Source organism: Rosa rugosa, chromosome 2 (genome assembly GCF_958449725.1).
Source record: "Rosa rugosa chromosome 2, drRosRugo1.1, whole genome shotgun sequence".
Classification (NCBI taxonomy): domain Eukaryota; kingdom Viridiplantae; phylum Streptophyta; class Magnoliopsida; order Rosales; family Rosaceae; genus Rosa; species Rosa rugosa.
Window position 1 is genome coordinate 48366062 of NC_084821.1, and position 22348 is coordinate 48388409.

Below are 22348 nucleotides of genomic sequence, written 5' to 3' on the forward strand. Positions count from 1 at the left end.
CGGTGAAGTGATACAGGTACTGTTGTGAGAACATGATTCTGGACTGTTGTGTTGTCAGTGTGATGTGCTGCAATTGCAGAGTTGTGACTCATGGAATGTTTGAATTATCACCAAGTGGAGTGGTAGAGTATCGTAGTGTGGTGATGCTAGGTATTGTACATGTATCTGTTGTTGATCTAGACATGTCTTACTTCAAGGATTTAAGACTGTTCTAGAAAGCTAAGGAGAATTACTCGAAATGCAAGTGTAGCATGTTATCCGCAGATTGTTGGACAGACTGAACGAGTGATTAGGGTGTTGCAGGTTATGTTGGGGGCAATTAATCTGAACTTCAAAGTGAAGTTAGGATTGAGGTCTGTTGGACCTGTTGCTATTGTGGTGAGGGGTGCGATTGTGGTGAGGGCTGGAGATTTGGTGTCTAGTTTTGCCTTATCTCCTAGAGTTTCGTGGCATGGAACATGTGGATGTGCCTATGATGAAGATGAAGTCTACGAGTGATCCAGTTCGTTTAATCGTGGTACAGTTGGAGTGGATGTTGATGTGACCATTGTTGGTGTTCGGCTTGTATCCCAGACAAGATTACAGAGCAACTTGGATCGAGGGAAAGCGACTTGCTCAATATCTTGTGGAGGCTTCATGAGGAGAGCATTACTTGCTGGAGAGCGTGGACTGGTTCTGAGAACGAGTTAGCCTTACCTAAATGTTGGGTTGTGCGCTTAAATTTCAGGACGAAATTTCTTTAAGGAGGGTAGAATGTAAGACCCCGTAAATTCGTTATTAATTCCTAAATGTTCGGGAATTAATAAAGTGTTCGTTATTGCGATTTCGTGGTTCGAGGGTGGAGCAGAAATCATTTCGAACAATTATTCGCTCGAAATGTTTCGATTCAAGAGTTGACTTTTTATACGTTTGGATTATGTGAAAACTTCCTTCACGAAAGTTGTAGAGCGCATTGATACGAGTTCGTGGACATGCAGAACACGAGAATCGGAGTTCGTATGAAGAAGTTATGGCATTCGGAAGAAGTTTCCATTTTTGAATAAATAGGAATTTTTGGGGAATTTTTCAAAAAATCCTAAATTTCCGAAAATAGAAATTTGAGCTCTCTTTTCTCTCCTCCGATCGGAAATCGCCGATTTCCTTCCACCGGCAATTTCTTCCTCCTCCGACCACCTTTGGAAGTGAAATTCTTGGGGTAGTCTCGCCTCGTCCTCCCACACCTACACGTGCCCGCCTCGCGCCGCCTCTCAGCCTGTAGCCGCCGCGGGGAGCTCGCCCCGATTTGGATCCGAATACGAGTCAACGCCGATATCTCGAGTTTCCTGCCACCATTCTTCGAGTTTCTTGGCTTGTTGAACTCGCCTTGAGTTGCTAAACAAGCTTTACGAAGGATTGAGCCAAGTGGTGGACGTTTTCACGTTCGTCGGAGCTTCGCCGGTTTCTGGAAAAATTCTGACCACCCGCGACTGTTTTTGGTAATTTTCGACCACTTCCGTTCATTTTTTGACTTCAAGCTAGTTGTGAAAGTTGTTTAACTCGATGAAACGAATGGGTGCAGCCTGGTTGCACCGCCATTGGTGGTGGTTGACTGTGGCAGAACCGTCTGTGGCGGCCATTTTCGGTCACCCCAAGGGCAGTTTCTGCCCATTTTTATGTTCTATATATCAATACGATCATTTCGACATACAACACTTCATTTTTGGAGATCGTTTGATTTAGTTATGAATTTTACGATTTCGTTCGATTTCGATCGTTCGGTTTGTGATCAGTGAGGATCGGGCCGTCCGATCGACTTGTAGTTTTGATATAATGATCGTAGGACTGTCCCGATGACTTTGTGTGTTCACGGGTGAAGATCTGACCGCTGGATCTTTGTATAAGTGCGTTTTATGAATTGTGCGCTAAGTTAAATATCGTATTTGGTTAGGTGATTGACGGTTTGAGTTGGCGGATGATTGTGAATCGTATTATGAGCTGTTAGGAAGACGCAGCGGGAATTTAGAGGTGCGTAAATCTCACGTGGTTCATTTACGAACCGAATTACTTTTTGTACGTTTTATTTCTAAATCGTGAAATTGTTTTTGTAAATGAAGATTTGTTTTCAAATGATATGAACTCGATCGACTACGGTTCATAGGACTGCGGTTCACTGGTAAGAAAATGGATTTTAAGTATAAAAATAAATTTCTCGGTTTTTGGTGCGTGCGAACTATAGTTGGTATTAGTAGGCATTCCTGAGTGGATGACTACGTATATATATATTTACGTGAAATATATATATATATATATATATATATATGTATATATATATATATATATATATATTGATGGCGTGACATTGTTATATGAGTGAATTGTGAATTATTCAGAATATCGTTTTGAACTGTTACTTATTGTGTTGAATGAGTAGTCGAGTTCAGTGAGGTTGTTTGACTCCAGTTTTTCTTGAGCTGGTCAACAGTCTCTTTTCTTTTGTGGGCGTGCCAGCACCGTTCAGGTGCAAACTTTCATGGAACAACGAGGAGAAGATCACCAGTAGATTGAAACCCTTCCACTGTTCCCCATGCACGATGAGGACTACAACGGTGGCTCTCGCATTTCCCTTGAGCTCAGCCTCAACTCCTACGGCTCGACCATTTTGGATTCAAACAGAGGTGTTGAGTCACGGGGAACTTTAAATGAGTAGTCGAGTTTAGTGAGGTGTTGAGTCACGAGGTGACAGGTTATGATTCTGTTAGACCTCTAGTCTGTCTGACAGTGTACTGCTTGGGGGATAACTTTGAGTTATCGTGTGCATTTGAGTACAATGTACTGCTTGGGGGATAACTTTGAGTTATCGTGTGCCTTTGAGTACAATTTACTTCTTGGCGGATAATTTTGAGTTATCGTGTGACCATGGGTATATTTGTTTAAAAGAGAGTGTCGGTGTCCTTTCTTTTGTCGTCCATGTGGGACTTGATTTAGAATGAATTGTGGAGGTGACGTTGGTTGCTTTAATTTGATTTTGGGTTGAAAAATGATTAAACTGAGATTGTTGATTTTTAACGTAATCTCCTGAACTAAACTGTACGCAGGGATTACTATGGTTTTGGTTGTATACTTTTGGTGATCTCCTGAACTAATTTTCTATGCAAGGATTACTGTTTTTATTTAGTTTATTTACGAGTACAATTGTGGTTATTTAGGTTTACTCATATATACGAGCTTCACAAGCTTACCGGGTTGTTGTTTCAACCAGGTGCACTATTCCATGGTGTAGGGTTTATTGTGCAGGTCAGAGTAACAGTCGTCGAAGCTGAGGTGTTGTTGCTGTCGTAGCTTGAACGTAGTAAGGTGCTTTGGTTTTAGTCTTCCGCTGTGTAGTGAGTGTGGTGGGTGCGTTTACTTATTGAATTGTTATTCAGTTTAATTTGTAAACTCTCGGAATGTAATATGTGACTCTAAAGAACGAGTCGGTATTGACATTGTGAGCTCGGTTTGTTTGGTTGCTTGATTAATTGAAAAAATTTCTAAGTGTCTTCTTGTGTTTGTTGAGTTTTTGCGTTTCGGATTTGAATTCCTTTATTCAAAATTCGGGCGTGACAGAATCAATGAACATAGCATGGATTATGGAAAAAAGAAGAAATTTATAATGCAGCAAACATAATTATATAGATTACAGTACAAATTTTTCTTGATAGTTCATTATTCCCACAGAAAATTCAAACCTATACTTCAAAGGCAAACTACAAACTGGCAGCCTTTGCTCTTATTCTAGGAAACTAAACAGGACAAGTCTCACACTTCCTTCACATTAATCACAAAGCTCTTCAAAAGGGAAAAATTAAACTTCATGTTCAGTACCTGCAATATTTAATAGGGGTGAGCATCAATAACTCAGTAGGAGGCTAAGTCTCTTTAAGCAACACAAACCAGTAATAATCAAACCAGTAATACATGGATGTATGCAATGTTATTTTCATCTATTACCTGTTAACTCACATGCTAAGACACAAAGAGTCTACATGTCCCGGCCATACCATGTAATTTACCTTTTTGAGGTGACTATAGATGAAGTAACATATGAATTAACCCCATAACCCAAACCATGATTCCCTTTTTTCTAGTCATCTTACTTAATCTCGATCACCAAAATCGTACAGCTCTATTAGCCCACCTGAAATTTGGTCCTTACGGATTAAGCTCAACTACACAAAAGAATACTCCCACATATTTCATTCCCATTCTATTCTATCAAAACCATCCCTCAGAATCCATGAACATGCTAATGAAACAATATGATAAATAAAAGATAACACCCATTAACTCATTCATCAATCAAATTTCATAATTGAAATCACATATAGCAACATAGCAACCAAGCAAATTAAATAGAGGTTTCCCAAGATCCCCCTACCTTGTTTCGGAAGCTGGCTTATAAGTTCTCAGGTTCCTTCTTAGTCTAAAAAATTCTCCTTCCTTCACTCTTTTTCTTTTTGTAAAAACAAATATAGGGACTCAATAAAAAATGTAGAACAAACCTGGATATTTATAGTGTATGACAAAGAGGTCAGATTTTAATTCTAGATTAGCACAACCGTGAGTGTAGAATTGGATGCCAACACTACCAGCTTCCTCTATGTTTTGATATGGACTGCCACCTCCCAGTTCTAGGTCTCCACCACATGCTTCTAGGGATCCACCTCCTGCTCCTAGCTTTGATGAATCACAACTCTGGTAACTGACTCTCCAAGGCTCTTCAACAACATCGACACCTCCAGCTTCTAAGATTATTCTTATCAAGGTGGTCTATCATAGTGGTATTGATCACTACTAGAATTATGTCATTAGACATCACCACTATTAAATCAGTCGGAATTGCACGCGATGTAAAAAATACATGCTAACATCGGTTTATGAAATATCGATTTTTATTGTGATTATAAACATCGGTCATTAAATTAACCGATGTGTAAAGTTTCGTTCAAAAATTTTGAAAAATTTGCGGAGGGACTAAGTTAAAAATTTTAGAAACGCGGGGGGGACTAAATTTTCATTCCCTCCATTCCTCCAACACTATTTTTTTTCACTCTGAAACTTTCGAACCGTAATGACTAACTCTCACTCCTTCCAAACCCTACTCGGGTGGTACCCCCCCCTCCCCGGACTCTCACTCTCTCTCTATGATGAACAAGCTCCGGAATTTGGTCTTTTCCCTTAAACTCTGTTCGATCTCCACCGCAATCCTTTTTCTCTTTCTCTCCGTTCTCGATCTAACTCAACAAATTGAGCACTTGGTGGCCACTGTGTTGATCTAGATCCAGGGCTTATGGGCTTATTCTTTTTGGGTATTTCAATTTGGCTCTTTCCAGTCGTTCCTCTTCCTCTCTCGTGCGAGGTCATTCAACTCAGATGCTTTCAATTCAATGGCGAGGTCATTCGTGCGAGTTTCGTTCTGTCCGAGCGCAATTTCGATTCAACTCGGATGCTTTCTCTTCTCTGCTGACGGAGAGTTCGCGTCTTGGGTCAGTTCTCAACCTCTTTTTGCTTGGTTTCTGTGTAGATTGGAGCAGGCCTCTGGCCTCGCAGGTGTGCGTCTAGTGTGACCGGACAGGTTGCTGTCGGAGGTGATTGGGATGGAGATCGGAGACTGGGGCGTTGGGATTTCGATCTGTTTGGTTTTTATTTGATGACGGTGGCTGCACGGAGACTGGGTGAGCGGAAGATGGTGGTGACTAGGTGTGTGGCGACGGTCGGGGATTCGGATCCGGCAGTAGGGTTGTTGACCCTCTGGGTTTGGGGATGGAGACGGTGGGAATATAGGCTCGGGTGTTGATCTTCTTCATGGAATTGGGCATGCGAGCTTTGTGTTTGTGGTGGTGGGTGATGTGTGGTCAACGACGATTGGGGTTCGGTATCGGCGCCAAACAGATTATGGAGGAGCCTACAATCCTGCAGCAGTGTCCAAACACGGTGTACTACATATTATCACATTATATTGGTTTATTTCTTATTTTCTTTCCATTCTACTAGTCGGTCACAGTGTATTATTAACATTCGAGGTGTTGCCGACAAGTTTGATGGAGAGGATAACAATAAAGCAAATGAAGTCGTCCTGAGTATTGTTGACCTTACTGGTTCTATATTACTTATATGTAGTCTTCATTGGCTCTAACTTTTCTTCTCTTTCATCCTTGGTGACACCACACACACATTCAGATTAGATATGGATGACATGTGTACCTAACTCATTGTGTGCTTTTAGTTGTAGCCATATATGCTTAAATGATTAATATACCAATTGATACTGAAAATCTGAAATAGGGCTAGACATGGTCTTTCGAGTCCCTATAATATCTGTTACAATTGCTTAGGACTATTGTTACTGATGCAATGATCTTTGGACAGTTGACCAAGTACTTGAGAGACTATTTGGAAGGCAAGAAGGAGATGTCACTGGTAATTTTTTTTTTCCCTTCCAAATTGTTTAACTCGTTAAATTTTTTCAGAAACCTCTGATGAGTACTATTGAAAATCAGTTTGCATTTTATTGTGTATCAAGTTTCTTTGAAATTATTCATGTGATTGATTCGTTACTATTACAGATTTTAACAGTAAAATCAGGAGAAGAAGATTATCGTGATACATCGCACCTGCTAAGACAGGCCTCACCTTATATGGAAATCAAGTACAACTTTACAACACCTTAATGTTGTCCTTCAATTTATTTTTCACATGAGTTGTTAAGAGTTTTTATACTATATGTGCAGGTTTAATAATGCTGAAGACCCTTCAAATATTCCGAACAAAAGGCAAATCCAGTCTTTGTCTAGAACTGAGCAGCGCAAAAGAATGAAATTAACCGGTTCTGAGTCTTGCGTGGTATGTCTTGTTTTTGAGTTGTTCACTTATTTATATCATGTAATTACATCTCTGTGTCATAATTTAACTGGCAGCTTTAGACTTTTTTTGTTCCATTATGCTTCTTTAAATGATTGACGTAAGGTTATTTCACTCCCTTTTTTTTTCCCTGCAAGTAAACTCTGGATCCTTATTAAATTATTTTGACTGCATTAATGTAACTCTGAAGGATACATATGGCTCCTGATGATGACCTAAAATGATTTCTTCAGGGTTGATATTTCCTTATTGACTTGGTTATTTAACTCCTTGGTATGTGTATATACGTGCACGCATTTCCCAAGCTTCTGTTGAAATCTTTACATGAATTCCAGGGCATGAATATATTCTTTTAAGTTAAAGAAAATTTTATTTTCATATATTGGTTTACCTTATTGTTTTCTTCTTTTTACTGCATAGCCTTATTTCCTAATTATCTTTTGGCAATGTCTAATACTTGCTTGTTTTGTTATAGCGGCACAAAGAATCTACAAGGTGGAATTAAGTAGTGGTTCAAAACCGTGTAATGTTGACACTGCAGATGGAGAGAGAAACCATCAGATTATGCAGAGTTTTGCTAAAGCTATATGGAATGTTTTGAAGGATTACAACAAAAAACTATAGGTAATCAAGAGTCTCATACATTCAATTCATGTAGTTAGTTAGGTAAACTGATTCCTATCATCCAGTTCCTAATTTTGATGCCCATTTGTTGATCAAGCTGAGGCAGTATTCATTCTTTACTTTGGTTCCTTTCCTAACTAGCTCAACTTCCATCAATTATATGTTCAAAAGAAAACCTACTCATCTATCTGGTCATAAGTAGGTGGCGGATGATGAAATCAATGTAGTCGGAATCACATTAATGTAAAGCATCCATTTTCTTGAATCAATGTAGGTCCTGTCATGGAGGATTTGAAATGCGTTGCTGTACTACCATTGTACCATATATATGTTAATGTTATTCATTTTGAACCTCCCTACCTTGGATTTGCTTTATTCTGAATCTTTCAACCTGCTTCACTTCTCCAATTGTTTCTCTAGCTTGTCTTGAACAAATCTCAAAAACCTTTGTTCTTATCTTTTTAAGAGAAAATTTGCATTGCTTCTGTGTTATCATGTAAAGTTGGAATAGATATCTAGAAGGGAAATTTGTAATGTTTTTGTCTGTTTCTCCTTTGGTTATTGTCACAGTGGTCCAGGCAGAGCTGGTATATGCACCACACCATTGCATTCCCACTTGGTTAATGAGGGTTTTGCTAAACTGTAGCATCTTCCATATAACAGGAAAGTGACTAAACTGTATTCCAGGTTGCAGATGAACTTGTAGCAGAGTTTTCTGACCCTATCAATGGTGTCACATCCCCTGATCAAATTGACGAGGTGCGCATTGAAGTGGCTGATTATATACAGAGTTTGATGTAGAAATGTGACTGCCAAGATGTTTTTTGAGTAAGGCTAGCTAGTTTTGGCTTTGAAGCAAAGCTTGGTGTGGAGCTTTTGTACATTGTTGCTCATATGTTTCCAAGCTAGCTTTTGTAAGTTTAGGGGTTTATTTTGTGAATTATGTTGAATCATGAAATTTGGAAAGAAAATTAATGGGAAAGCCCCTTATTTTGGATGATGAGAAATGCAATTTTTTTCCCAGCAATAGCTAAATGCAAACTTTTCACATCATGCTTGTCAAAATAAAGTGAAGTATATTAAAGTATAATAAAACAGTAATGCCAAGGAAAACGAAGTCAGTTGAGAGATTAGAAATCAATATCAAAAATGAAATCGATGTGCTATGATTATCAATATATCGAATTGTAACTCAAAACCGATGTAATCAAAACTACTGCACATCGATTTCTAATCACCAAACCGTAATCTATTATGAACATACAAATCACCTACCATGGAGCAAACTGATGTGTGGTCAAAAGGTGAACATCATTTCTGAATAAAAAAACGATGTAGAATAAAGATACAGACATCGTTCCTAAGAAAATAATGTGGCAACCTACATGTAAAAATGGCCACGAACAAACAATACTCATGGGAACTGATGTCTACAAGTGTACTGGACATCGCTTCTGGAATAGAAATCGATGCAAATGTTCACGTAGGTATTGTTCGACATATACTTTATTAAGCATAAAATGTGAAAATATGAAGAATTAGACATACCTAACATACAAAAATATGATGATTATAACGATTATACATCGATTTGTTTTTTAGAATCGATGTTGGTTGTTGTCTGGGACATCGGTTGAAAACGCGCTTATACTGATGTCTATACTTTTCTCTACACCCACTAAGACATCGGTCGAAAATTAGTTTAACATCGGTCCAGAACCGATGTCTATGAACAAAATTCTAGTAGTGGATCCTTTAATTTAGGTGGAGTGGTGCTTGCAAAGAGAATCAAAATAGGGGATGAAGACGATGAAGTTAGCAGACAAGGTTTTGATTTTTGAGAGATTGGTTTGTCGTTAAACGACATCCAGCAGAAGTATTAAGTCAATTGGTCTTGGCCTTTTATGTGAGCCCCGGAAAAAGGTTTCGAGCAAAGTTGAGATCGTTCGGGAATTTTGTCAGGATCTCGTTAATTATTAAAGTGCTCAGAAATATTTTTCAAAATTTTTCACAAGGTTATATCTTTTATTTAAGGGTGCGATAATGAAGTACGCGAGACGACGAGTTTGTGGGTATTTTCAGGGAATTTTTCGGACACCCGAGCTAATTTTTACGAATTTCTGAAGTTTTAGAATTTTGGAAAATATTTAAAGAAAATGTAAAACCGTGTGGTGCGATCAGGGCCATCCAAATCTTCCACCGCTTAATCTCTACCGTTGGATTTGAATTAAATTGGAGTATAAATGTCGTGGAAGGGACCAGATTGCATCAGAAAGATCGAGAGAGATTGAGAATTCTCGACCATTCTCAAGACCCGGCGACCTGAAAGAAGACCCGACCGGAATTTCCTTTTCTGGCCATCTATCGGCGGCGGACCACCGTATTTTGCTTCGTCTCCTAGTCACCGATGTCCCTCTGGCCTCAGATTGTCCAATTGGCAACGCAAGGAGACGGTACGACCCTCGAAAACTCTAAGCTTTTCCGGCGGTGCTTTCGCAATTTCCGGCGATCGATTTGTCTGCATGCGGTATGAAACATAATCCTCTCGTCGTTCTCTACGTTGTGCTATGATTGGTTTTTGGTTTCGATCAAGTTTTAATGACTGGTGTTTTTGGTTGTCTACGGGTTCTGTCGGAAACTCAGTACACAGCGGCTTTTCCGGTACTTCTTGGGCCGACGTTGATAATGTTCCTGGTCCTAGAACTTGGAGTGAGGCTTGATCATGGTGAAAAGCAGAAGTTGTGTTGAATTGGAACGAAGGTAAGAAATTGTCGATTGTTTGGGTTCATTTTGGAGGTCGGATTCATGATTGAATGATCACCTTATATGTTAACGCAGAAGAAGAATCTCGTCGTGGTAGTTTTCGTCTCTGCTGCACTTTTCGTTGCAGGACAGGATTTGCTTGAACTATTTGGTTGGAGAGGTGAGTTGCAGGTCATTCACGTAATCTTTAGAATCAATTGTGTTGGTGTTGATTTGTTTGGGAGCACACGTGTAGTGTGGAATCCTGTGTTGCTTAGTGTGTGCCTAGATTGGGTCGTTGCTTTCTGATTAGAATCAAAGGTGATCAGGCTTGATTGTTATTGGACATGTGAGGTTGAATTGTAAGTTCCTTTTGTTTGGCTACTGGTCATGGAAAATTAACCAAGATATATTGGATAGAGACGAAATCAATATGGCATAATCATGGTTTTGTTTATCATGGCTAGGGCTGTCAATGGGTCGTGTCGGGTTGGGTTTATGTCGGGTTAAGGTATTTGTCTTGTCACAATATACAAACCCAAACCCAATCCATTTAATAATCGTGTCAAAAATTAAAACCTAAATCCAACCTATTTATTAAACGGATTACCCGTTTCCAACCCGCTTAACCCATTTAATAAATAGGTCGTGTCGTGTTAAACAAAATGACCCACTTAAGGGTTAACAATGCGACCCATTTAACTAAAAAAATGAATAAATTGATTAAATTCACTAGAAACTTCAAAAGACGAAAAATATAAATAATTATATATAATTCATAAATAATTAAATATAATAATAATAAAGAAAAATATTTCAAATTGTCTAATCCTATGATCAAATACTCCTAATATCCAAAATTTCAAAAAAAAAGTATAGCATAATCGGATTATACAGGTGCACTTCGTGTTGGCAGGTTGACCCGTGGCCGACCCATTTATTAAATGGGTCATGGCGGGTTGACCCACGGCTGACCCACTTTTTAATCGTGCGGGTTCAACCCGCTTTATTTTATGCGGGTTTCGAGTCGTGTTATTGGGTTGTGTCGGAATTGACAGCCCTAATCATGGCTTATCTGGATGCTGAACGCTACATTACGAGACTTTGATATTTAAATAGAAAGTTAGTCGTGGTTTATGTTTAATGTTGGGTGCCCTTAGTAATTTTTGGGGTGCACCTAATTGAAAAGGAAATTGTGTCGATCTGAGAAACATCTTGAATTCTTGATATGGTTATGATTGGTGGAAAGTCTAAGAACGATAAATGGTAAAATATTCGGTAATTGGGATAATTATCGAATTTGTAGTGATTGGTCAAACCTTGGTCAACTCTTGGTCAAACCAAGAAAAGCTAGTTGAACGATTATCTTCGAGATTTTAAATATTTGTTCGATGGAATATTAATGATTATTATGTCGGAATTAGGACTCCAGTTACCCGAGGAATGGAAGGTTGTGACTCTCGAACTACGTGAAAGATAAGCATCGGAATCCAGGTAGGGGACTCGGGACTCACTCGGTTAGTTGTTTTTCGTATTTAATTTAATGGTGATGCATGATGAGTTGAATGGCTTGGTTACGTTAAAATGCAATGCATACTAACCAAACCGTGAGAGAATTTGTGATGGCTTGAGAGCGAAGGGTGGCACTGACTTCCTTGGGTTCGATCCCCTTAACCTCCGGAGGGTTAGCTACACCGATCGGACGGTGAGCGATCGCAATGACGACCTAGTTCCGTGTGTGTAGTTAGGTAGTGGACGCTCTCGCTACGCTTACCTGGTTATTTACTAATTTGAGGTATGGTCGTGTAGTGGGTCTATGGGACCGGCCATCAAGTATTACTTGGCGCCGTATGTATTTGAATTTCATGCATTGGTAATTGAGTCTCATGCATCGGTTTTGGAGTTTGAAAAATAATTAAGTTTGTCATTCTTCAATAGAAATTGGTTTAAGTACATTTTCATACTGGGTACCCAAAACTATTATTCTATGCATTGGTTTTCAAATCTAACTAGGGTGAAGCCCCTATTGAGCAGCGAGGACGAACGCTCACCCCTATAACAGTGTGGTTGCAGATACTGTGCACTGATAACGGGATTGGACCGGACGAAGCTGGGTGTGCATAAATGAGTTCGTTTAACCTTCGTAATGGAAACTAGGTTTCGGGTTTTATCTCGACCTTTACCTGAAATTCTGTTTCCCGAAACTTGTTGAAAGTTAGTCTTGTATCGAAACTTTGTTAAACTCTTATTTCTTGAGGTTTGTTATTTTCCGAGAAATCTGTCATATCAAGTTCTGGACGAACAAGTTTAAGTTAACAATTCAAAAGTATTTCACCTCAAAAGTATTTACAAGTTTCCGCTGTGTTTAAAAAAAAAAAGAAAAAAAATGATTCTAAACAAAATGCCTTGCGGGTTTCTAAGATGTAAATCGAACATTCGGTTTATGTCATAGAGGCATGCGGCACTGTGACGCGCTCAAACTGGTGAGGTGCAGTTTGAGGCGTTACATTTTAAAATTGACTTGGGTTTAAAAAACACAAATAATGGGCTGGTCTATAAATATATATATATATATATATATATATATACACACACAGCACGTTTTGGTGATGTGTGTGTATATATCACACCATAAAACAATTATATATACACACACACCCATATTTAAGAATATAAGTTAATACTCAAGTAAAAATAATAATATTCACTATATCTTTTTTTTTTAATATTATTAAAAGTATAGGTCGTCACAAGTTTCTAGTTTACTAGGGCCTCTAGGTGGTAACTCATTTTTTAACATGCCCAACTTTTTGTGTATAATATTCCTCTCACTATATTTTATTATTGAGTTAATTACATATAAGTGCATCTTTGCATGTTTTTTTAGCTATAAGGCCACCAACTAATTTTTTCTCTCATAATGCCACTAGATTAAAATTGGTGTTATATTTTGAATATAAAAAACCAATATATTTACAGAAATGCCACTAGAGTAAAAAGTCAACAATCATTTTCTCTCTCCTCTCCGGCAAGATCTCCGGCCAACTCCGGCGAGTCTCCGGCAAACTCGGCGACACAAAAGCTACTGTCACTAACACCAAAAGCTACTGTGTCTAGCAACAAAAGCTACTCTGATGAGATTTCTGACAACCTCCGGCGATGTCAAAAAGCTGCTATCACTAGCAATAAAAGCTACTGTCACTAGCAACAAAAGCTACGCTAGTGAGATTTCTGGCGAGGTCTCAAAAGCTACTATCACCAGCAACAAAAGCTACTGTCACAAACAAAAGCTACGCTGGTGAGATTTCCAACGAGGTCACAAAAACTACTGTCACCAGCAACAAAAACTACTGTTACCACAACAAAAGCTACTGTCACTAGCAATAAAAGTTACTGCTACCAACAAAAACTATTGTCACAAGCAACAAAAGCTACTCTGGTGAGATTTCCGGCAACCTCCGGCGAGGTCACAAAAAGCTACTGTCACCAGCAACAAAAGCTACATTCCTCAAAACCAAAATCTACTATCCCCACCAACAAAAGCTACTGTTACAAACACCAAAAGCTACTAACATCAACAATAAAAACTATTGTCATCAACACCAGAAAACTATACTCACCATCACCAAAAGCTACTCTCATAAATGCCAAAAGCTATAATCAAGCAGAACAAAAACTACTCCTAGAGATTGAGAAAGCTATTCTCAGTGACTAACAAAGTTATGGAAATGTAAAATATACAACCAAAATAAAAATGCTACTACAATCGAGAAAAGAAAACATATTCAGTGGTATAAAAAGTACGCAAGGTTCAATAATGAATGATATAACTATATAAAAAGCAACTTCCATAGTTGTCAAAAGCCACTACCATAGTTATGAAAATCTATTACAATAGTTGTATAATGCTACTGTCACTTTTCAATGGTGACGCTCTAAACCCATAGGCATAATTTTGCCACCTTCAGCACGAGACTTCATTTCAATATTTCTTAGTTGGCCGAATAATCTCTTGGTCAATGGAGGCTTCAATATCCAAATTCACATGATTTTTGAAATCTACTACTACAAATGCAAAGGGGAAGAACTCTGCAAAAATAAAGATACAACAAAATATTAATATTTGAAATGAAAACTAAAAGCAGCAATGTAGCGCTGCGCCACAAATGCAGCACTCATTATCAACTAGATAATTATAAATAAGCAATCTAAAAAGCTCCTGTCATAGGTACTGAAAGCAACTACAACTCACGTACAAAGCTACTGGACTAATAATAAAAAGCTACTGACATAGGTACGGAAAGTTACTGGACCAGTAATAAAAAGCTACTAACATAGGTATATAAATCTACTATAACACATGTACAAAGCTGCTGGATCAGTAATAAAAAGATACTGACATAAATATTGATTATAGATATTCCATAACAAAACAACATGATGACATATAAGGTTCACTGCGCAGGGGACAATTCTACACTCCTACTCTCACAAACAAGTCAGATCACCAGGAGGCCATTTATGTTCAAGGACACATGAGCACAAGGTCTGCAGACGCAAAAGAAAATGGCATGCCAAGGCTCTTGTAATGTTTTCGAGCATCCAAAACATAATATTGATTATAGATGTTCCATAACAAAACAACATGAGGACAGGCAAACCATCTAGTTAAGGCTAAAGTACACAATTCATTCTTAAAAAACTGAATCAAATGGCATGAAAAGAGAGGGGCCAAGAATGAAGTTTTGATGGTCATAATGTCATTGCATATGATAATCTTCCCAAGCATGTAATCTAGCATAATTTACGTCAAAACTATACTTAAACTAATACTTCTTACTTCACTCCATTTCAGCCTATAAAAAGGATGTGGAAATACTTTTGAAATATGCATTTTGGTCTATTCTTCACATGATTACACATGCAAAACTCATATGACAAGGGTATAGAAACTGCAAATATGTTATAAGATGTGGTTTATACTTGATCAGAGGTAATTAATAGCGTTGGTTCAACATCCTTTACGTAGTCACCAACTGGGAGCTTAGGGTGGATGGCTTCTGCCTGAGAAGTTTCCATCAGCTAAGATAGGTAAGTTCTCTTTTAACCAGAAACCAGCAATTTTAATAAGAAATGACAATAACGTTAATAACAACATGCAGCAAGCACACAACTGCAATACACAGAGTAGTAGTACACATACAGAAGCACAAATAAAACAGCTATAGCTACATGGAGGTCAGTATCCAAAGTCAAGTAACCAGGTCTATTTATAAAGTACATATCTAATAACTATGCATTCAGTATTCAATAATCAATCACAAGCACATATACATATCCGTAATTACCAAATGCAGTCAGACTGTATATTCCTTTGAAACATGCAGAAACTATATGGTCTCAACACACAAATCTACCAACAGAGAACGCTAATCACTACATGTCCATAAATCAACCACAAAATCCAGTGACAAAAGCCAACAATGCATCAAATCAGGCACAGGGAAATCGATTACAAGAATGAAATTGAAAGCAGAAACAGCGAATGAAACGCCGAAACGCAAATCGGAGAGAAGAGCTGGAGATCTAGGATTAGAGGTGTCGTACAGTATACCTGGTGGTGGTTGAGATCGAATGTGAAGAGAAAGCCACCGGTTGGGGATTTCGATTCGAGATGAAGAGGTCGCGGGCCTTGTCGTCGTTGCCGGAGAAGAAGCCTCATTTAAGGTTCCGATGCAGGTGAGGTGTGAGGTGGAGGGCCTCGTCGAAGAGCCGGAGACCATAACGACTTTGTCGTGTAGATCGCGCCATGCCTCCAAGTCGTCACCGGCGAGCTTGTGAGGTCTGTAATGACATCGTTTTGATTTGTGCCGGTCGCACCATGCCTCTAGGTCGTCGTCGGTGAGCTCATGAGGTCTGCAACGGCATCGATTTGGTTTGTGAGGGAGAGTCGCGCCATGCCTCCAGGTGTCGTCGCCGGCGAGCTCGTGAGGTCTGCAACGACATCTTGGTTAGAGTGAGAGAGAGACAGAGAGAGAGAGGATTTTTTTTTGGATTAATTTCAGTTTTGTTGATACCCAAATTTCCACAAGTTCAAATTGAACGAATGACAAGCAAAAGGTACGAGTCAACTGTCACGCCCCGAATTTTGAATAAAGAAAATTCAAATCCGAAACGCGAGAACAAACACAAGAAAACACACATACACTACTAGAATTTTTCTCATATACATCGGCCAGAAACCGATGTAAAAAAAAATTTGTACACATGTGTTAGTGGGTGATGTAAAAGATCGGCAAAAAATAGACATCGGTTAAAAACCGATGTCCCATACTACAATAAACATCGGATTAGCTTCTAGAATCGATGTTAAACTGCTATTATGATCACAAAATGGTGTTTTTAGATAATGTTAAACCTTCATATTTATGCATTTAATGCTTAACAAAATATAGGTCCAACAGCACTAGTATTCATTTTAACATCGTTACTCAGTCTAGAAACGATGTGTTATATTCTCTTACACATCGGTGTTTTTGAAGTTTGCCTGCTGTTTATAACTTTATGGGTACGTGCCATATATCACACTATTTGAGATTGAATCTACATTCTTTTGTATTACGCGACCGATGTTCATTATTCTATTAAACATCGTTTCCTTTTATGAAGTGATGTCCATTTTTCTATTAAACATCAGTTTTTGAGGTTGGCACCGATGTTCATACTTATACTAGACATCGTTTTTAATTTAATAAATCGATGTCCATTGATTTGTTTTACATCGTTTCTTACACAATGTCGATATCCATCGTGTTGTTTTACATCGTTTCTTACTTAATAACTCAATGTCCATTGAGTTGTTTTACATCGTTTCTTACTTAATAAGTCGATGTTCATTGGGTTGTGTTACATCATTTCTTACTTAATATTTTGTTATCCACTGGCTAATGGGACATCAATTTTTTCTTTTTGAACTGATGTATTAGTTCTTATATGACTTCATTTTTATAGTTATATATAAACTGATTTGTAACTATTGCTAATGAGAATACATATCGTAAGTAAATAAATTTTGATTAATGTTGATGCTCAAAGTACATAACAACATCCCAAGTATTTCTATGCATAACATGTCGAAATAAAACAAAAATTTAAGTCTAAATGGTACATAATACTAGAAACAGAAACGAAAGCAAGCCTCGCCGTACTTATATCCCATTTGTTCTTCTGTTTTCACCTGCAAATAAAATGAAATGAACAATTAGCTATAACAAGAAAAACAGAAGGAAAGAAAGGAAAGGAAAAGGGAAAGACAAAAAGACATTGAGCTTACAAGACATTCCTATCCTAGCATCAAGGCCTGCATTTGAAAAGAAGTAACATAGTGTGCCAGTGTGCTACTTAAAGGTTGTGCTAAAGAACTGGTACAAAATTTTTTCTAAATAACAGTGGGATCGGAGGTTCAAATCTTCATTGAAAAGGAAATATAATACATCAGTCACCATTTGTATGCTCCTGAAGTTTTTCCATGAGAATTTTGGCCTGCAAATTAGATTCAACGTCACATCATTTGCGCATATATATCAATCAGAAAGACCAATCATGGAACACTAAGTTCCCAAGCAATACTTAATCTTGGCGTCTCTGTCCTTCAAAGCAAATCTTTGGATGCTTATGCTTATGATAACACTTTTTACAATATAAAGGTGATCAAGAACTTTAGATTAATTACTGGAAGTACCTGGTAAGAAATCATGATTACATTAATATGCACGTGCCTAGTAAAGTGGTAAACTACAAGTAATCTATACAGGATGAGTCGATAGGCTGCCTGGCTCTTCTTTCCCTAGTTTATCTTCCACTTACAACCTAGGCAGCTCTAGAGAAATCATTTTAAGAAACACAGTTTATAGACACTACAAACACAGAGAAAGTGGCCAAACTTTACGGACAGAAAATTGGTCCTATGGTAAATTACATGTGATGTCTGCATGGAATGACGGCATTCTTAAAGCCAACTGAAACTTTTCTAGTCATCATCATAAGAATTGACCCATGGAACTATAATATGTTTCCAGAATATATCAAGTAAACATCACTTTAGAAATCAATAGTAACCATATTAAATGATATGTGCACAAGTGTGTTTGTGTACATTCGTATAAATGAGAAACATTTGATTTGATTCCCATCTAGCTTTTTCACTACATGGCAAATTACTTCTTAAAAGGGCATCCTATAATGCCTAAATCAAAAGTTTTGGGGTTTGACTACCTTTAAACTACATGGGAATACCATGTAGTTTCCACACAAAGAACCAAATATAACAACAATGTTTTGGTAAACAAAAGGAATGATCTACATAGTAGTCTCAGTAAGTTCATAAAGTCTCACCCAACTAGCAGAGTTGCACACCAACTAAATAACTCCCAACACTAATATTAGCAGAGAAAAAAGTGGCATCAACCTATCCTTTTTAGGATTTCCTTTCAATGCAAGGATCCACACAAAGAACCAGATATAACAACAAGGGTTTTGGTAAACAAAAGGAATGATTTACATAGTAGTCTCAGCAACACATTTCTCAAAACAAAATTGCAAGAATGGTGTTTAATTTCTTACGTGATGGTTGCAACTAATCGCGTAAAACAATGGGATCGTAAGGAGTCAATGGTATCTTCTCCAAAAACCATTGTGGATTGTACCACCTTTTCAGCCGTCCTGCACACATAAAATTGTAAATAAAATGTACTTAAGGCAGACAAAGTTGAAATTTTATAAATTCAGCTACGGTGAACTAAGAAGAGGCATCTTGAAAGTTATTTGTTAACCAAATGAATATACAAAAAGAAAGAAACTTCTGACTCAGACTCAGGAGTTTTCTGATTTACACTTACAGATACAAAGTCTTTCTAGTGATATCAAAATATATATATATATATATATATATATATATATATATATATATATATATATATATATATATATATCCTTATAAAGCATGTCCAAACCCCCAAGTATAAAATGTATAATAAAGTTTGCTAACATGTTTTTGTTTCTTCAAGTGAAATAATAGAAGCATTTGTTCCCCCTGCTTCTAAATTGCTGTCAAATGGGCAAAAACATCATAATAAATATGCGGATCTTAGAAGATTTATATTTAAACTTTTGCTGACTAAAAGGCTGTTAGTTGATTCATGAACCCAAATCGTTATTAGTAACTAGAGCTCAGCTCAACTTACCTTGTTTGCTAGAGTATAAATGCCCAGGAGGAAAAGATATCAATCTTTCACAATCATCACTTATAGCTTTCATTTCTGAAGCAAACCAAATTGATCCTGCAAAGAAAATATAAAATAGCTTAAATATGCAAGATAATTAAAGCTTCAGCATATCTAATGATCAAAGGTTAAATACGAATGATCAAGGCTTTAAAGGAGGGAGGTAAAAAACACTATAAAAATAAGCCACAAACTCTTTTATCAGTGTAAAGAAATACTGAAGCAGCAGTCTACCAGTTTGACTGCATAGCTGAAGTCACTTAAGCATGGCTGAAGTCATTGATTACTTACAAGATGCGCTATCACTTCACAGCCACTGCCAGTTCAGAATTGATGACCCTTTAATGTTTCTCTCAACTGCTTGTGGTTATATATCTCACCATTAACCTAAAAGACAGCTCCAAAAATCAAGTAGAAGATTAAGTCAATGTAGTCAGATAAATAGATCGATCAGCCAAACCAATTATACACTCTAAACTCTGCTCATCTTAGTAAAAGCCTCGGAAAGAGAACATTAGCATCAAAGTTAATCAACAGTTACAGATTTAAGTTACTCAGTCAATCTAAAACCAGTTGCCACTAGCACATGTAATGGACTAACTTTCCATCCTAATAACCATGAATCAAACTAATTACAGAGCTCAGAATCCACGACTCAATGTCAAGAGTTCGAAACTCAAGCTAATTTAAATATCCCATTCTAATTCTTTTGGTAATGAAAATGCATCGATCATCTCTCAATTCTAGCTAAGCAAACTATAAATTTCATCTTTTCTCCAATACAATACAGACTAATCTTCATCCAAAATTGAAGTTTGAGAATTCAAATGTGAAAGAGAGTACCGTGATAATAACGGTCTTGTCCTTGTTGCAGAGTGGTTGATCTCCTGAGGCAGGGTCCACAATAACCAATCGCTAATGAGCAAGGTAACAATCCCCATGGCAATGCAACCCGCTCCAATCAGGACCGCGATGCCGCAACCTACACAAACAGCAAAATCAACCACTCAACAACTAGCCAGAACAAAATCAAACAGATTCGATTCGAGAGACGAAATGCGATCAGTTACAGGCGCGAGAGTTCGAAAATGCTAGACCGCTTGGCCTGAGAGTTGTCTCTCTTGAAAGGTTGAAAAAATGTGAATACCCAGTCTTTCCCAAGCTTCTGTTTGAGAGGATTTGACGGCGGCGGCTGTGGCGGCAACAGACTCTTCAACTTAGCTGCCGGCGAAGGCTTCGAATCCAAGGCCGTATAGTTAGATCTGAAGGTGCAGGCGTTTTTCTCCTTGGAGGCTTGCCGGGGCTAGGTTTGGCGACTGGGGAGGCTCCATTGTGTCCATGAGAAATTGTTGTGTGGCATAGACTGAAATCCCAGAGAGAGACGGAGAGGGTTTTAGAGAGAGAGAGAGAGCGAGCTTGCCAGCTGAGGCGATGGCGCTGGAGAGATAGTAGAGGGAGTGAGCGGAGGAGAAGGAGGTGTTGGTGGCCGTGAAAAGAGAGCGGAAGAGGAAGGAGGAGTGGGCTAGGGTTTTGAGGAAAAGTCGGAGAGATGGGTCTTCAGTTTTGTTAGAGATAGTGAGTAAGGATGAAAACGGGCTGCCAGAGAGAGTGGGAAAACTGACCAAGTGTGTGGAAACGAAAATTTTGTTCCCCGCGTATTGAAATTTTTAACTTAGTCTTTTCCGCGTTTTTGAAAATTTTTGATTCAAAATATAGACATCGGTCAACAGTAAAAAACGATGTTAGTTATATTCATAGAAATCGGTTTTTGAGGAATCGATGTTAATGACATTGTTTTACATCGCGTGTATTTCTCACCGATGTAATTGTCGTGATGTCTATGAGCATAATTCTAGTAGTGATAGAAAATTTTCATTAAAACTAAGCAACAAACAAACTGAACTCACAATGTCAATACCGACTCGTTCTTTAGAGTCACATATTACATTACAATAGTTTACAAATTAAACTGAATATCAATTCAACGTGTAACCACTCTCACCAACTCACTACACAGCAGAAGACTACAAGTAAAAGCGCCCTTCTACACCACGTGACGGAAAGTCCACCTCAGCTTCGATAACGATCACCCGATATTCTAACCTGCACAATAACCCCTACACCATAGAATAGTGCACCGGGAATGTAAACAACAAACCCGGTAAGCTTTTCAGCCCGTATGAGTAAACTCAATTAAAATGACTCACGTCACTCATGCTTATAATTTCTCAACTCGTGAGAAGAATTAAAGCAACAACATTTAATTTCACAATACTTCAACGAATCAATTAAACTCAATTATGTTTTAAACATTTTAAAACACAACGAACTACAAAATCAACCTTCATTTAACTCAACAAAAGTAGTTGTCACCTCAGTGACGTTTCAAATCATTTTCAGTCTTGACAACACAACCACAAAATCACACTTCTTTCCTCTCAACATAAACCACTTATCACCACAATGACGTGATAAAACATTTCTTGACTCACCACGAGTCACAACCACAACTGCACTCACATCATTAAAGTAAATAAAACCAGTAATCCCTGCTTAGAAAATTAGTTCAGGAGATCACTAAAAACACACAATTCAAAATCATAGTAATCCCTGCATATAGTTTAGTTCAGGAGATTACGATGAAACCAATTAATTCAGAAAATAGTAATCCCTGCATATAACTTAGTTCAGGAGATTACATTAAAACAAATAATAAAAATCATAGTAATCCCTGCATATAATTTAGTTCAGGGAATTACATTAAAACAAATAAAAGAATTCATAGTAATCCCTGCATATAATTTAGTTCAGGGAATTACATT

At 37.9% G+C, this 22348-nt stretch overlaps 1 protein-coding gene and 2 long non-coding RNA genes across 7 annotated transcripts; 2 read left to right on the plus strand and 1 right to left on the minus strand.

Moving 5' to 3' along the window:
* Positions 1-5732: 5732 nt before the first annotated feature.
* LOC133733303 (kinesin-like protein KIN-6) lies at positions 5733-9231 on the plus strand. Of its 3 annotated transcripts, XR_009857615.1 has the most exons (5): positions 5733-6438; positions 6585-6667; positions 6750-6861; positions 7355-7503; positions 8074-9231. XR_009857615.1 is itself a non-coding variant. In XM_062160946.1 (3 exons), the coding sequence occupies exons 1-3, from the start codon at positions 6373-6375 to the stop codon at positions 6976-6978; spliced, it is 378 nt and encodes a 125-aa protein (XP_062016930.1). In that variant the 5' UTR covers positions 5733-6372; the 3' UTR covers positions 6979-9231. The 3 variants fall into 3 exon arrangements, 1 of the variants encoding a protein (XP_062016930.1); XR_009857614.1 differs by having other exon boundaries at positions 7355-9231; XM_062160946.1 differs by having other exon boundaries at positions 6750-9231.
* Positions 9232-9780: 549 nt separating this feature from the next.
* LOC133728733 (uncharacterized) lies at positions 9781-10666 on the plus strand. Its single transcript, XR_009855977.1, has 3 exons — positions 9781-10030; positions 10147-10263; positions 10342-10666. It is a non-coding gene; the product is annotated as an uncharacterized LOC133728733 (long non-coding RNA).
* Positions 10667-17303: 6637 nt separating this feature from the next.
* On the minus strand, positions 17304-21376 carry LOC133727769 (uncharacterized). 3 transcript variants are annotated; one of them, XR_009855348.1, is made up of 7 exons: positions 20597-21376; positions 20370-20508; positions 19818-19913; positions 19488-19583; positions 18868-18966; positions 17579-17787; positions 17304-17482 (listed from the first exon to the last, which is right to left on the minus strand). It is a non-coding gene; the product is annotated as an uncharacterized LOC133727769 (long non-coding RNA). The 3 variants fall into 3 exon arrangements; XR_009855347.1 differs by having other exon boundaries at positions 17304-17787; XR_009855349.1 differs by lacking the exons at positions 17304-17482; positions 17579-17787; positions 18868-18966 and adding an exon at positions 19258-19350.
* Positions 21377-22348: the final 972 nt, after the last annotated feature.